General features: G+C 40.5%; 1 protein-coding gene across 1 annotated transcript in view; it reads left to right on the top strand.

The window, feature by feature from the left end:
- The first annotated feature begins 25 nt into the window (after positions 1 to 25).
- The window catches only part of CNOT7 (CCR4-NOT transcription complex subunit 7), a 23312-nt gene continuing 6554 nt past the window's right edge, over positions 26 to 16783 (top strand). Inside the window, exons 1-5 of the mRNA XM_063402032.1 lie at positions 26 to 174; positions 794 to 1000; positions 1251 to 1444; positions 4305 to 4466; positions 10070 to 10214. Of these exons, the coding sequence (XP_063258102.1) occupies positions 884 to 1000; positions 1251 to 1444; positions 4305 to 4466; positions 10070 to 10214 (618 nt within the window). The 5' untranslated portion in view covers positions 26 to 174; positions 794 to 883. The remainder of the gene's footprint in view (positions 175 to 793; positions 1001 to 1250; positions 1445 to 4304; positions 4467 to 10069; positions 10215 to 16783) is intronic.

The raw sequence follows: 16783 nt of genomic DNA, 5'->3' as shown, positions 1-16783 counted from the left end.
GCCGGCGATTGGCCAGCGGGGAGGGGGGAAAGGCCGCGGCGCGGGGCGATGATGTAATGGCTTTGTGCGCGCGGCGGCGGCGGCGGCGGCGCCGGGGGCAGCAGCGCTTCCTGCGGCTCGCGGGGGCCGCGCGGGGCCTCCCAGACCCGCCGCGGCCCGGCCGGAGCGTGAGGGGTGAGCGGGGGCGGCGCCGGCGCCGCGGGCACCGGGCGGGGGCACCGGCACGGAGCCCCGCGGGACTCCCGCGGGACCCCCGGGCTCTGTAGCTCCTCCCGGCGCTCCCGGGGCCTTCCACCCGCGCCGGGACCCGGCCGGCCGTGTGTCGGTCCCCGCGCGCCGCTCGCTGGTTTAGCGCGGCTCTTGGGAGCTGGAGGAGCTGTTCCCGCCTCGGGAGGCCGCCCGCGGTGCCCCCGGCCCGGGTTTGGCGTGGCTCTGTTTTGCCGCTTCGTTCCCTGCTGCACGCAGCACAGGGATCCGCAGGAGCGCGCCCTTCCGAGCCGCGGGGCAGGAGCGCCGGGGAACCCGGGTGTCCCCGGGTTCTGTGGCACTAGTGCGCCGTGCCGCCCTTTGTAGGAAACAGCCGCTAACGAAACTGTAGGGGTTTAGTTTCTGATGGTAATCTGAGCTGGCGTAGCCGAAATTCTTGTGGGTTTGGTGGCTATGTTGTCCTGCTTTTGTGAAATGTGCAAGGATAAAGCCTGGTTGTGGTGCTTAAGCTTTTTTTTTTTTTTTTTTTTCAGATAAAGTAAAAGTAAAAAGTTACACTTTCATGCTTGGCTTTTTTCTCTCTTAGGCTAAAAAAATAAACAGTTGAAATCCTCTTTATGAAACCACTCCTTGGTCAAGTGTAGCTTTTGATGTATGGTCTCTAAAGCCCCCCACTATGCCAGCAGCTACCGTAGACCATAGCCAAAGAATCTGTGAAGTTTGGGCTTGTAACTTGGACGAAGAGATGAAGAAAATTCGTCAAGTTATACGGAAGTATAACTATGTAGCTATGGTAAGTGGGTGCTTGATGTCTGTAGCAAATCACTGCAAAAAATGTGACTTCAGCTGAGGTCAGTAAACTTGCTCATGCTTTTTAACTGAAAGCATAAAGAAGTCTTAATGTGGAATTAATGCTGTATGAACATCTGGATCCTAATATTTTATGTTTTTAAAAGTTAGTTTTACACACAGTACTCTTCAGCTATGATATGGTTAGAGCTATATGGTTGTCGTGTGTTCAAGTTTCAATTCTGCTCCTGCAGGACACAGAATTTCCAGGAGTAGTTGCAAGGCCTATTGGAGAATTCAGAAGCAACGCAGACTATCAGTACCAGCTCTTACGCTGCAATGTCGACTTGCTAAAAATAATTCAGCTAGGACTGACGTTTATGAATGAGCAAGGAGAATACCCTCCAGGAACTTCAACTTGGCAATTTAATTTTAAATTTAACTTAACGTAAGTACTCAATCTCTGTGCTGCTAAATGTATATTTCTAACTTACTGAAAATGTATAGATACTGTAGCAACTTTGTTATCTGATTGTAAAACTGGAATACCATAAACTCTCATGTAAGGAAAACTTCTGTCAGCCAAACATGCTTTCATCCCTCATTTCTGTGCAGTCTGTCTCAGTGCTGGTAATTTGGTCAAAAATGCTAAGCAGTTTTTAAAAAAATTGTGGAAGGCATTTTATACTTAGTGCAAGAGTTAGCTCTGTGTTTTCATGTTTAGCATTTCAGAGTGCTTCTGCCTTAGTTTAACTAGTTGTTATAGAAATTACATATTGTTTCTTTATATACTTTAAGTGGAAAAGACCAACGCTTGAAGAAAAAAAAAAGTAAGATTACTGAAGTGACTAAAAAAGTATGTCAAATGTTATCAGTCTGAATTATTTTGTCGAAAGTGTTGGTTAATAAGCAAGCTAACTTTTACTGCACTGGAATAATACCATGAACTTTATTTCAAAATGTGATTTTTATCAGTAATGAAACTTTTTAAACATAAACCTCACTTTTTCAGGGGGATCAAATGCTTACCTGGTGCTCTAATTGTATCTTTAGCTGGTGGTTGACAAAGTTACTAGTGTCTTGATTTTGGTTTTTTCTGAAGTAAAAATAATTGGTCTGATAGGCTTTCGTGTGTTATCTATTGAATTGAATATCAGTACAAACACTTTTCACACGTTTAAGTATGTTCAAGCCTTGGCAAGTTTTTGGCAATTGTGTTACAAGTTGAGAACTAGACAACTTTATATACATGAGTTAAATTTGCAGCCTACAAAGGAGGTGTAGAGAGCACACCTTTATTTTTTCTGCAGATGAAAAGACTTGTTTTCAAAGTAGTTTGGGTTCTTAAGAGGAAAGCTGCTGCTGTCTCTCTTGATCTCTGTGTTCTTTTAAACAAGCAGCGCTGTGGATTGTCACAAATCAGTTTGATCTGAGCAATGACATGCTCTATTTAGTCTTGTCTGAATTGTCTCTTGAAAGAAAAGTAAGCTCAGATTGAATGTTTTGGTATCTCTGAACTTACCTGGCCGTATGACTTCTGGATGAAAGTTACCTGTTCTCTTAAATAGAAGAATATACTAAACCTACTAATCATGATAGAAAGAGGAGTGAATCCATAACTTCCAAACTGTGATCTATGAAGAAGGGCCTATGCTGCACTTGATTTATTTTCTGAGCTTCAAAGGTCTACTTAATATCAAACAACTAAAACCAAAAGTAGTTTTCCATCTATTTGTGCCAGATGCTGCAGAGATAAGACAGCTTAGTAAGGCAAGATACAGGTCATCACCAAATTACATTGTTACTAGTTGATGGGGGGGTTATTGAAAAATATAAATTTGGTAAGTACTGCATGAGAAATTAATATTTTTTTTTTACATGGATGGTCAACTTACTTTTCTTTGGTCTGTTTCTAAACATCCTTTTGGGAAGTGGCACTGTGCCAAGTGTTTTCCTCCTAAAGCAAAACAGCTGTTGGTTTTTCCTAGAAGGTAATTTTTTGTGGGTGTGTGGTTCCAGCCAGGTCTTGTTTTAGTGTGCTTTTAAAGAGCATAAGTATTTCTCTAATCATACTATCCACCTGATTGGTACAGAGCAGCAGCTAGAATGAAACCCCCTTTTGTGAAACGGTGTGTTTGTTTTGTATGGGTTCTTTAATGTGTTATGGAGATAGACAGGTGCTGAGGTGCTGATGCCTCAAAGCTGGAGAACTAATGTGCAGCTGTGTGGGAGGGAGGAAAACAGATGTAACACATCTCCAGGATGTATCTCTATGTTCTAAAGAAGGATGACTTGCTATTAGGAATAAGCAATACAGGTCTATGACTGAATCTAATAGTCAGGTTTGATATATTGGTTGTCTAGGGGGTTTAGTGTTTTGATTGTTTTTTTATTAAAATTTAAAACTGTACACTGAAGAGACTTTGTGTAGTAGTATGTTGTGGACAGTAAAATGAATTTCATTCTCTAAGTAGATTCATACTTGCATTATTTTTTTCCTCATTTAACCATTCTATGTTTTTGTAATGATGATACAGTTAAAACTTTGGGGAGAAAATAAACTCCAAAACACGAATTTCAGCATGAAAGCCTTAGGACATTGCCAAAAAAAAAAATTAGTGTTAAAGGTAATAAATGCAGAGGTAGGAGTGGATCAAACAAATCATAGAGGAATTTTTATTTCATCCTCTTAAATTTTAGGTCCAAAATAGGCTTTTAAAGTTGAAACAGATTGTTTAGAAAGAAGAAGTTAGGATAGTTGAATTCTAAGGATTGACTAGATGGAGTAAGTACTCCATTTCCAATTTCATTGAGAAACACGTTTTGATCAACATGTGTAAACATTTACATAACCTTAAATCACAAAAACTTTTTCAGAAATATTATCTACAGAACTAATTCAGTACTGGGATCTGGAGTGTATTGCTCATAGCTCTGTAATGTAGAGTGTTAGTACTTCAACTGTTACATTTAATTTGTCACAATTCAAGTGATTTATAAAGCTATTTTACCAAATAAATCATATAGAGCACTTTCATCTGTAGGCTTGCAAAAGACTGGTTATAGGTAACTGGAAGAGGAGCAGGAGCTATTTTTTTATGAAGGTGGTAAAAATGGAGGTGCTGGGAATGGTGAAATAATAATGAAGGTTTAAAAGAATTGAAAAATAGTTGGTTTTGTAATTAACTTGGAACAAAGTCAAATTGCTCCTGCTCTGTGCTAGTGAAGTCTGTGGAACAGCAAAAAAGAAATGTTACCTCATTGAGGCATGTAGATTTTGGAAATTTACTTTTCCTCTTTGTATTTAGAGAAGATATGTATGCTCAGGACTCTATTGAACTGCTGACGACATCTGGAATCCAGTTTAAAAAGCACGAAGAAGAAGGAATTGAGACACAGTACTTTGCAGAACTGCTTATGACATCAGGAGTTGTATTGTGTGAAGGAGTCAAGTGGCTTTCCTTTCATAGGTAAATTCTGCATGTTAAGTATTTGAGGTTTCATCATCTCATCGGTGTTGGATTTCACATCTCCTGACTTTAAACGCTGTGTATGTAGCCCATATCTCTGTTGTGAAGACTGAGGAAATATTTCTGCTGTAATACTTTTAACACCATTTTATATTGGAAGAATAGAGAGCACCGGGGTTTTACTGATGTTTTTAGCTTTGGTGTTTATGAAATAACTAGAGAATTGTAAAGCTGAAAATCACGCAACTGCTAAACCAGCAGGTGGCGCTGTACACGTGCTAGTAATAGCAGAAACGTCACTAAAAGCAAACTATTCCTAAGCAGCCCTTGAGGAAATATTGTTTGTTTCACGGGAGAGAATTATCAGTGAAGAGGTCTATAAAGCACTCTTAAATTTGTTGTAAATCTCCTGCTGATCTTGGCAGAAGAAATTACTCAGCTTGGAAGGAGATCCCTGATAAGCCTTATGCGCATATTTTAGTGCTTATTCCATCAAGGGAGTCAGTCTCTCAAGTAGAAATGTGAATGCTAAATCTCTATAAATCTGTGATGATACGAAAGATTTTGAGTGCTAATAAGATTTAAAACTTTGTAAAAGCATACACGGTAGTTGTTATTTAGCTAACTACATGCCAAAATTTTCACAAAGAACAGTGTCTTTAAGGGCTTATTGCTATGTAATGCCCTTGAGTTGATGTCTGAAATGCTGGCTTCTAAGGAAACCAGCAAGGGAAAGTGAATGAACAAGGCTGTAAGTAAACTAGTCTCAGCTAAAACGTTTTTATCTCTCATGTTGTATTGGTGGGTAGTATGTAAATGATGAAATTAGAAAAAAGAATTCTTCATCCATAAGTATTAATAGTTGGAAAAGATAAAGTCACATGGAATTACAGAAGTATGTATTCAATAAACAAACTCAAAATAAGAATTGTTTTGGAAAGGAATATGTAACAGTAATAGAAGAGTGCATATAACCTTGTTGCAGAAGTTGTGGTTTTGATTTCTTTTGTAGAAAGAAGTGCTAGGCTGGGTTTCCAAAGCAGAAGGGTTTAAAAGGAAAGACAATTAAACAGAGAAGGATCCTCTGAGCACAGCTGTCACTTCCACCTTCCACTTAACAGCTGTTTCAACTCGCAATACGACTCTAAAATAATCTTACTCTTGCTATCTTGCTTCTAGAGTAGCACCTTGGGGAAGAATACTGTAACAAGAATGCCTTAAATTGTGTCAAAATAACTACAGAAGCCAAATTAGTTTTTAAGTTTTTCTCAGCTTCCTAAACACAGTATTATGGGCCTTTAAATGTGTATTTGTGATTTACACTTGACTACAGTAATGTGACTTGGATGGTTGAAGAGAAGGGGAGGCAGGTTATGCTTCTAACTGGTGCCTCAGCAGAGGGTGCCATGTAGAAGCAGCTTCAGCCTCAAACTGGTGTTGTTCCAATATTGCCTGGTGACTAAAAGCCCAGTACAAGGTATACCTGAGCTAATTTCACTAATCATACTCGGGATTCTTTCTAAAGCATAATTATATTTAGTGTGTGTAATTCCTGATAGGCTGGTCAAAGTGTAGTGCAAGCCACGTGCAATAATGCCATTTTTTACTGGTGCAGCTTATGAAGGGTTTTTGAAATGGCTTTATTAATAGAAGTCCATCTGTGCTAAAATGAGTTTCTGTTGTGGATTTCACTGAAAGTGTCTTTGGAAATCCTCTTAAGACACTTGTTCAGCAAATGTTTTTCAAACATCGATTATTAAAATGTTTAAAGCTTTTGTGCTTTTCCAGACCTTGTTGATATTATCTTGAGCATAAAACTTTGGAGTAAGTGCTTTAAGTTCCGAGGAAACCAAAATTACGCAGGGCTGTAAATGAGCACGGGTTGTATAAAATGTGCCACAAATAATAGTGAACAGCTGTTCCTAAACACATCTTTGGTTGTGATTGTGTTCTGTCAGTGGAAACTTAGGCAGCAGGATGTTCAGTTGAAAATCTGTTTACATTTAGGCTCTCCATGCAGTAGTTCTTTGACAACTGATAAAGCTGTGCTTGGAAATTGCTGACGCTATCGCCTCTGTTTCCTTAAAATGCTTTAATTACTACTAACTCTTAAAATTTGAGTCCCATAGTAAATGGGAGAAGGGAATTACTCCTTTCTCAGAGTATGAAGTTTGATTTTTATTTTCTAGTCTTTGATTTCCTTGAACTTGTATGCAGCTCATTTCTAGGCTCTCTGCTTCTCAAGTAGTTCCCTTTGTGTGCTTTTTATCTCTGCATTTGATGCCTTGGCATCCTGACATGTTGGCAAATCTGTGTGGACCTGCAGTTCTGTCAGATAGGAGTGAAGAAATATTTGCACTGTCACCAGTTCTTGTGTATTGCAACTGCATAGACAACTTCTTCAAATCTTGCGTGTGTGCGCATAAAAATGTATTTGAGTCTACGAGAGAGGAGGGAGAAGCCCTGAACTTGTAATTTTTATCACAGTCAAAAGAGCTGTGAGTGCTTGACAGTCTAGCAAGTTAGGAAGGAACAGCTCAAATGCTGATTTTGTGGATGTTCAGCTGTCTGTTCTGCTGAAGCTTTGAGTGTCCACTTGTGTGCAACCTCCTTTGTCTACCTTTGGAGGGTCCATAAAAATACACTTTTTTGAAAACAAACCCCCAGATGTCCTTGGGATGCTGCAAAGTTCCAAGCTAATGTGTTTCAATAATCATTTGTGCCTAACTGATTTTAGTAAAATTTAATCTGTTGGCTCACTTCTGTTGGTGTTATAAAATGAACCAAAGCTTTCTCAACTCTTCCAAGTTTTTATTTATTTCAGAGGCTTGGTGCTTGAGTAGAATTTATTGTTAATTTGCTATCTGAATTCTTTCTTCATAGTAAGGGAAAGAAATTGAGGCGTGTTGCATTTTTATTCTTGTCTTGCTGCCTAGAGCTGTCCATGTTCAGTGAAAAAACAAATTAAGAGTAAGTGCTTCTGTTGTATAGCTCCACAGATTGTGGCTTGCTGTGCTAAGCAATTTCAGGTGATTATATTAGAAATGGTGCAAGTTTTTTAAGGCAAGGAAGCCTGTGTGCCTCAGGGTATAAACCAACCACTAATCACTGTTTGAGGATTAGAAGAAAACTTCTTCAATGAGCAGGTAATTACATAATTGCTCACCATGGACTTTCTTGGCCTTCTCTTAGCATTCGGCAGTGGCCACTCAAAATTTGTTTTACTGGATCTATCTTAGTCTTAGAGTGACAGTTTTTATGTCTATAAGCTTGGATCTGCTACAATCTCCAGGTGAAAAACATGTGTAATTCTCAATCAAAATTGCTATTTGTAATAGCCTGCTCCCTCTCAATATGAATAGTAAAGGAATGTTAACTTTTCTTTTCTTGAAGTACTTCCTTCTTTAAAGAAATTAGAAGTGTTTGAGAGCATCTGTTTTCTATTATTTTATTCCTGTACATTTTGAAGACAAGTCAAAAAAACTTTTTTTTGAAGAGGAGTAGCACAAATGTTTCTTTCACATTAAAAAATTTAATATGACTGTTACGTTTGAGCCTTGAGGATGATCAATGTCAGGAATTCAGTCATCTAATAAACTGTAGAGTCTAAAGGAGTAAGACACCGTAATCCTGAACAATGTTTTTACATCTTTTTGAGCAGCATTTTTTGCTAATGTGGCTTTTTCTTTTCTTCTTCTATAGAGGGCTTTATGCTGATATGGGCTTTCTCACTAGTTCCCTCCCCCTTGAAACGACCTAATAAAATTAAGTCTTCTAAGCTACTGTTTTGCCAAGTTTACTGCAGTTTTTACTTTGTAAGAGTCAACTGCAATCCTTGTTTTTCTTTGGCTCCTTTGCTCCCTGGCCAGTGATTGTTGCTGTGGAGATTGGAGGGTGGCCAGCACAGCTTCAAAGTACCAGATGCAGTGCAGGATTTGTTAAACATGAAATTTCTGCCTAGAGCACTGGAAACCCCCATAGGAGATCTGCAATAGTCTACAGCTATTTTATATCTTGTATTAATGGACTTGTAGCAAACAGCCCATCTACCTCCTGTATGTTCAAGGTTTTTCTACCCTCTATCTAGAAACTTACAGTATAAAGATGACAGAGATAGCCTTACTGTATACAAAAGGTTCAGAAAGTGAGCTTATTTACATTGAGTGCACAAGCTGAAGCCTTGAGCCTTTATCAGAAGTCACTGCTCTTTGTGGATCCAAAGTCTCCACAGGATCAGTGATATAGTGCTCTTAACTGATTTGTCTTTTCTATTGCTTATCTCACAGTTAAAGATCCTGACCAGTATTTACCAAATTGAAAAATTCTTGGTTTTGAGTATGACCCTCGTGTAATCAAGAATGAACACAAAGTCTTAAACTAAAAATTTGGAGTCTGTGGTGGCCACCTGCTCACTTGAACCATCCCTCAGCTCTACGCTAAAGTTCCTTAAATAGCAAAACTGATGAAGCCTTCAGTAGAGGCAGCCCTGCTGTGTGTTTTCATCTTCTTTGTTAGTACAGGCATTTTTTAAATTGTTATGTCAGGAAAACCTAGGAACTGATCTGGTTCAATGCAAACTTAATAACATGGGAGAGAAAGTATCACTCCTCCATTTAGTTTAGTGCATAAGCAGTCCTGCGAGTACAGGGGATCAGAACAGATGAGTTTCATGGTCAGGTCATGAATAATCTGGTTTGTAATCACTGCCCTCTTAGGAAAAAGCATAATTAGTCATTACTGCTTTTTGTTGTGGTGTTCAGTTCTGCTTTAATACCTGACATCTGTCTTTCCTTTACTTAACCCTCTTGTTTCCTCTCATAGCTCTTCGTAAAAGTACACGGTTTCCCCGTTACTGCCACGCCTCATTCCTACATCCTCTTTATTCAACTGAGCTGTGGAGGGGGAAGCCTTCCCAAACTCTTCTCTCTTCCCCTGTACACGCTGTAATACCACTGCTTCCTCTAATGAATAAGCACTGCTCAGTTACCTTGCTGCCTCCTGCAGACTGACTTGTACACACAAAATTTTCCAGTTTACTCTGTCATTGCCTCCAGAAAGAGTAATAGTCTACAAGCTATTAAAGTTTTTAGTTGTTTGCATGCTGATTTGATTGGAAAAGTTGAAAGACAATTCCTCTTCTTTGTTGCTGAGAGTTAGACTTTCCTCCAGGCATAAACATGCATTGGCTCTGGAAAGTCGTTAATCTTTTGGATTTCAAGAACTGTAGAAGTCTGTCTGTTTCATTTTGTAGTGAGGAACTCCAGTCTATGTGAAGGAAACCAGCTTAGGAGTGTTTCTGGTGGAAATTCTTGTTATTGGATGAAGACCCATGTGCCCTACTTTATCTTGGGATTTAGAGGAACTCCTGTTAACAGATCTTCTTGTATCTTCACTTGGCCTCATTCAGACTAAATTAAAATTTCCTCTGGAATCTGCAACGGGGCCATTTATACTGAAGTTTAGGTTTTTTTCATAGAAGTTGGTCTTAATTGCATTGAATTTAAGCAGAATATCTTGTCAATGTGCAGTGAAGACTTGATGTTGGAAGTCAGAAGGATGCTTCTTAGTCACTTGCTTATATTGTTTTTGTTTTTAATTTGCAGCGGATATGACTTTGGCTATCTAATCAAGATCCTGACAAACTCCAATTTACCTGAGGAAGAGCTGGACTTCTTTGAGATACTGCGATTGTTTTTCCCTGTCATCTATGATGTAAAATATCTCATGAAGAGTTGCAAAAATCTGAAGGTAAGTAATCTGTTGTTGACTTGGAACAAATTTTGCGTTTGGAGACAGAGTACATCATGCTTAAAAATACTTTCTCTGTTTTTATTGTCTGCTTTTTCTTTGATGGTGCATATTAAGCATTGTTGTCTCAAGCTTTATATGTTTAAGGCATTGTTAGAAGCAGGCAAGAGCACAAATCAATTTTTATAACTGCTTACCAGTTAAAAATACCCTGTTGAAACTGTATTTACAATACATTGTTGATAGATGATAAACCCGTGTTTGGAATTAATTCATTATTTCCTTAGCCATAAGAATTGTTGGGTCTCATACACTCTTATTTCCTCATTGTGCAGTCCAAAGGACTGCTGTCATCTAGGCTGAGGTAATTGCAAGAAGATGATGTGGAAATGTCTTGGGAAGAGAAATGAAGTGAAGAATGTTTCAGATGGCCTCATAAGCAAAGATAAACAACAACATATGTTCAGGGACAACATGTGACTTCTAGGAAAAAAATCAACTAGAAACTAATCTCTCATATCAGGCCAGCGGGGCTACTAATTGACTTACTCTATCAGGCATAAAATTTGGATACCTTATTGGACTGGAGAATGAATGGGAACTGGAGCTAAGTGTTGAAGGGGAAGACAGCAAGTGAAAACAAGATACTAAAGGCACTTTGACAGCTTTACTTGCCAAAGAGCTGTTAAGAGTCTGGACCACTTCTGAAGTGAGGTGCATCACTCATCTGAGGCAGTTGATGATTTGTTGCTTTTATGGAAGGTGATTTAACTCTCTAGGATTTCTTAATGATAACCTGCAGGAAGAAGAGAACAGTCACCTCAGTGACATCAAACCTAACTAAGGAATGGCTTGCCACTTCATTGTGCTGAACTACTGACCTGTGTGCTGTTCATAGTCTTGTTTCTTTCTGACATGAACTAGCAGAGTGTGTCACTTTGAGTAGTAGCCTATTTTTGTGGGAAGTAAATTGTGTGAATCCTTTGTTAATCAAATTAATGTTGCAAATGTAGATCACCCTTCCAGCTAGTAACAAAAGTATGCTTACCTGTGTTCATATACAATTGTTACTGGTATAATCATCTGGGTAGATGGCTTAGGAAACATCTTAGAAACACTTCTTCTCCACAGAAGCCAGAAGAAAAAATTAAATGCTCCTAAACTTCAGGAGTCTTAAATTGGGGGGGTGGGGAAACCTGCCCCAAAAGTCCTCACTTTCTCACTCCCAGTGAAGCAAAGCAGAGCATCTGGTGCCTGTCTGGTGACACACTTAGCAAGAACAGAATGTATATTCCAAATTTAGTGACATAGAAAAGGTGACAAATTGATGTTCCATATCACCATTCTGAGGTGACGTTCCCAGTGGGCATGGGATAGAGGATATTGTAGTTTCTGGCATAATTAAGGCATAGTTGTGTGTAACTTGCATTGTTTAGACACACTAAGATTTTTTTGGAAGACAAGAAAAACCTTCACAGGTTTTGGCAAACCATAAGAACAAGGGTGATTTTTTTTTTTTTTTTCCACAACTGAATATGTAGGTCAGCTTTCCTGCAGTAAATTCTGATCCACTCACCTAACCTGCAGACTGATAGTGACAGATAGGGGAAGGGAAATGGACTATCTTACCCCTCCAAATTTACCAATGGTGAAATGATGGTGAACTTGAACTGTACTGAGATAAGCTGCCTGAAAAAAATTACTAAACAATTAGTGTTGAGACCCTAAAAATGCATGTGCTGTTTTCTAATGTGTGTCACTTTTGATCTTTATTAAATTGCAGTGAATTAAGTGAATTGAACAGCTGTGCAGTTGTCTTTATTAACTTGTCTGAGTTATTTTTTGTATGATAGTCACTGATCTGCTGTAGGTCCTCACTGTCTGCCCCCACACACCCAAAAAAGATTCTTGGCATTGGAAAGAGAAATAAGCTTCAGAACTGGAAATCTGTTTGATGCCTTTTTTGCGGAATTAAGTACTCTGTGAATTTACGGTCTGTTATTATGACTTTACTGGCATGCAGATTAAGAGTTGACTTGAGATATTAATGTATTATAGTTTAAACTCTTGCTTACAGTCTAAAAAGCTTTTTATGTAGATAATTCCAAGTCTTTTGATAACAGTGCCGAGCCTAAGTAATGTAGATTGGTAGATCTTGTTGGAAACTTGCTTTTAATTTGGGGTTTTGTACACAAAAATAAGCTCTGAGACTGTTCTGTGAAATGATAGTTTGAAGTAGATTTGCTGTTGACCATGGTTGTGTGATGATGTAAATTATTCTTTGGCCTTTTTCTTGGAAGGTTGATACTCTGACAATTTAGGACAAATTTGTCCTTCTCCAAAAGTGAAGCATACCTATCTGGAGTGTAAAAGTCTTACTTGAAAGAGAATCTCAATAGTCTAATAATTTTCTGTTCTGGTTCCATCCAAGACAGGGCAAATTTTTGCAGTAGCCAGGAGAGGGCATGGCAAGGACATGGAGGTTATTCTGTGACACCACATCATTTTCTGGGCATGGGAGAAGGGCTCACTTCTGGGTCAGGGTGGTGTGGTGGAGGGAGTGGTCAGGTATTATTGTTGGGTGTTTCTGTGGGTGAGCAATAATGTTTATTTTCTTGCACACTCTGTTATTAGTATTGTTGCTATTTCTGTTTCTTTTCTTACCTTACTGCTATTTTCCAGCAAGTGGTTCATATCTCAAACTGTGATCTTCACTTTTTGTGCCTCCAGTTCTCCTCTCCAGTCTGCCATGGGAGAGGGGGGAGTGAGTGAGTGGCAGTGTAGTTTGGAATGGAATGGTTTTAGTGGAAACACTGGATTGGAGAATACCATTCCTAAACCATGACAGCCTTCCTTGGCACCCAGTGTGGGGCATGGAGGGTTGGTATCCAATCAGAGTAGGTTGGAAACAAATTTCATCTAAGCATTTGTCCTATTAGATTCAGAGCCAGTGGTCACATGTTGCTTGGTCTGTTTGTGTGAGTGTGGTACCTAACCCTGTATGTGTTTCTATGTATGTACTAAGTGCCCATCAGGGTGCTTTTTTTGATGTATGTTGTTTGTATGAACTGGAGTCATGTTTATGACATCAGAACATCAAGGGCAATGAGGATCATTTGAGATATTTGGTATATTCAGTGCTGCTCTCCTACCCTTACCTTGGGTGCTACCTCTGGGAGTCCATTGCTAATCATGCCTAGTCTGTGGGGAGAACAGGAGAACAGGGAGAATAGCTTTCCCAAGCTTTTCACTACCTTTTTCTCCAGGCCCATTACAACAGTTTCTGATCATTTTGAATTTCCTTTGGATGTTAAGGAAAATACGTTCTTGCTCCTATGTCGGCTGTATCTCCTCTGTGTGGTCTACACCACGTCAAGAGTCAGTACAGTCAACAGTGTGTCTAGAATCAGGACAGAGATTTCTAGGAGGTTAACCAGAGATTTGTCCAAGGGAGGATCGTCATGAGTAGCATGGAATGTGGGATAAAATGGGCCATTTTTTTGGCAAATTCTCTCCTCCAGTGCTTTGAGAGTATCACGACAGACCTTGATAAAGTGACAGAATATTTGCAAGAAGAATGCTGTGGCAACTCTGTAAAGAATCATCTTACTGAAGTGTGCTAGGCCCTGGCTACTCTTCACTGGATACAATCCAATGCTAGACAGAACCCTTAGGGGAAGAGGAGGAAAGCAGATCGACAGTGCTGTGACCACTCAGACTGCAGCCGAACTGGAAGAAGAACTCATGCCAGTAACAGTCACACCTACACAGAAGAAGAAATCCAGGACCAAATCAGTTTGCATAGGGAGGGATAAAGAGGAAGTAGAGCTCCCACAACAGGAGGAAGAGGCAGGGCCAGAGATAATTACCCAGTTCCTGTCCCTAGGTGAGCTAAGTAAAAAGATTCAGCTGCCAGTCATGAAAGCCCCAGATGAGCTAGCTGCTCTGATGCTGGAATATCATGGCCCACAATATGAAAGTAGATGGTAGTGAAGCCAAGCAACTGGTATCCCTATGCTGGTGAGGATTTGGGAAGAGGACAGAAACTCTCAGCCTCTGGAGGTGACTCCTGTGAAGTGTGAGAAAAAGGTATTCTTTTATGGATCATCTAGTGGTGTGCCCAAGCAGATGCAACACCATGAAGAAAGATGTCCAGTACCTGAGAGAATTAGTTGTGCTGGAGGTGATCTGTAAGGATTCAAATACCAGGAAGTCCCCTGTAGATCCAGATAAGGTCCATTGTACGCAATCCATGTGGCAGAAGTGTGTATGGAGCACACCGTTGGCATTGATGTCGATTAAAGAAGGAGAAGAACCAGTCCTTCAGGTGACAGACTCCAGTAATATGAAGATCATCTCTTTTCCTCCTTACCAACCTGCTCCTTGGCTGTGGAAAGACAGATGCAAAAGACAGAGCAAAGTGGAGAGATATCCCGTGCTGCACCAGTATGGACCAGAATCTCTGCTATTGAGATACAGAGGCTCTGTGTATCCTTGGCATAGATTACCTCAGGGCCCAAAAGGGCATTGTTGGGCTTTTGGGATAGCTACTGTGGAGACAGAGGAAATTAGACAGCTGAATAACTTGTCTCATTTCTCAGAGGACCCTTCTTTGGGAATGCTGAGGGTCAAAGAACAACCAATCCCTACCACAACAGTGCACTGTTGACAATACCGCACTGATGGGGTACTCTGTGACCTGTATCCATGAGATAATTTGTGAACTGGAGAGCCAGGGAGTGGTCAGCAAGGCCCGCTCACCCTTTAATAATCCTATGTGACTTCTTGACAGTGGACTATCATGGCCTGAGTGAAGTCACACCACCACTATGTACCACTATGCCGCATATGCTAGAACTGCAGTATGAACTGGAGTCTAAGGCAGCAAAGTGGTACCACCATTGATATTGCTAATGCATTTTTTTTCATTCCTTTGGCAGCAGAGTGCAGGCCACAGTGTGCCTTCACCTGGAGGAGCATCCAGTGCACCTGGGACTAACTGCCCCAGGAGTGGAATCAAAGGCCCATGATTTGCCCTGGACCGATCCAGACTGCACTGGAAAAGGGCAAGGCTCCAGATGATTTGCAGTACATTGATGGACATCATTGTATGAGGGAACACAGCAGAGGAGGTTTTTGAGAGAGGGTAGAAAATAATCCAGATCCTCCTGAAGGCTGGTTTTGCCATAAAGCAAGTCAGGTCAAGGGATCTGCTCAGGAAATTCAGTTTTTAGGAGGAAAATGGCAAGATGATGTCATTAGATTCCAATTGATATGGTCAACAGCATAGAGGCTAGATCCCCACCAACCAGCAAAATAAGAACACAGACTGCTGGGTCCTGTGAGTTTTTGGAGGATGCATACCTGAGATTACAGTCAAACTGTAGGTTCTCTATATCAAGTGATCCAGGAGAAGAATGATTTAAAATAGGGTTATGAAAACAACAAGCTTTTGAACAAATTAAATGGGAGATTGTTCATCCAGTAGCCCTTGGGCCTGTCTGATGTTGCACACCAGACACGGTGTGAAGTATGTGCTCTACATGGCAGCTGGGGAGAATGGCCTTCCTGGAGCCTCTGTCAGAAGGTACCTGGAGAGACTTGAGGCTGACCTCTGGGTTCTGGACTTGGGGGTACAAAGGATCTGAGGGCTGCTAAACCCCAGTTGAAGATGAGATCCTAACATTTATGGAGGGATTTGAGCTGTCTCAGAAGCAATTGGCACCAAAGCAGAGCTCCTTTTGTCACTCCAGCTACCAGTGCTGGTCTGGATGTTTGAAGGGAAAGTCCCTTCCACACATCATGCCACTGATGTCATGTGGAGTAAGTGGACTGCGCTGATTTCAGAAATAGCCTCATAAGAACCTGAGCCAGAGAGCACAGTATGAAGTGGATGTATCATATTCCCTATCATGCACCAGCCTCTGGGAAAATTAGGTGGTACAATGGACCGTTGAAAACATTGAAAGCAATGGGTGGTGGGACCTTCTGACAGTGGGTTCTACATTAGGCAGAGGCCACTTGCTCAGTTAACACCTGAGGTTCTACCAACTGAGCTGGCCTTGCCCAATCAAAACCTCCATATAACCACAGAAGGGGATAAATCCCTGTTGTGCATATGTGCAACATGTTAGGGAAGACAGTTTGGATTAGTCCTGCCTCAAGCAAAGGCAAACCCATCTGTGAGATTGTTTTTACTCAAGGACCTGGGTACACATTCTTCACAGAGGGGTGGGGAAACAAGAGGATGTATACTTCAAGGGGTTTGATTTTTGGGTAAGAACAGTTTGTAATGTTGAATTGTATAAAATTGCTTGATGAATGCCACTGCCACTGTATGCCAAAACTACTGTGGCCAATGGCTATGGAGTGGTCCACACATACCACTCATGAGCTCCTGATGCAGATTGCTGCAAGCTGACAGCACACCAGCCCTCCTGCCCTGGAAGACATTTGGATAAATAAAACCCACAGTAGTGGACTAAATTAACAGACATCTCAGGAGAAGGCTATAGAAATTATACCTGTGCTTGTGTATGTGAATATATATATATGGTTGGAATTTACAA

Source organism: Prinia subflava, chromosome 7 (genome assembly GCF_021018805.1).
Source record: "Prinia subflava isolate CZ2003 ecotype Zambia chromosome 7, Cam_Psub_1.2, whole genome shotgun sequence".
Taxonomy (NCBI): Eukaryota; Metazoa; Chordata; class Aves; order Passeriformes; family Cisticolidae; genus Prinia; species Prinia subflava.
This window is presented reverse-complemented; position numbering and strand designations above follow the sequence as displayed.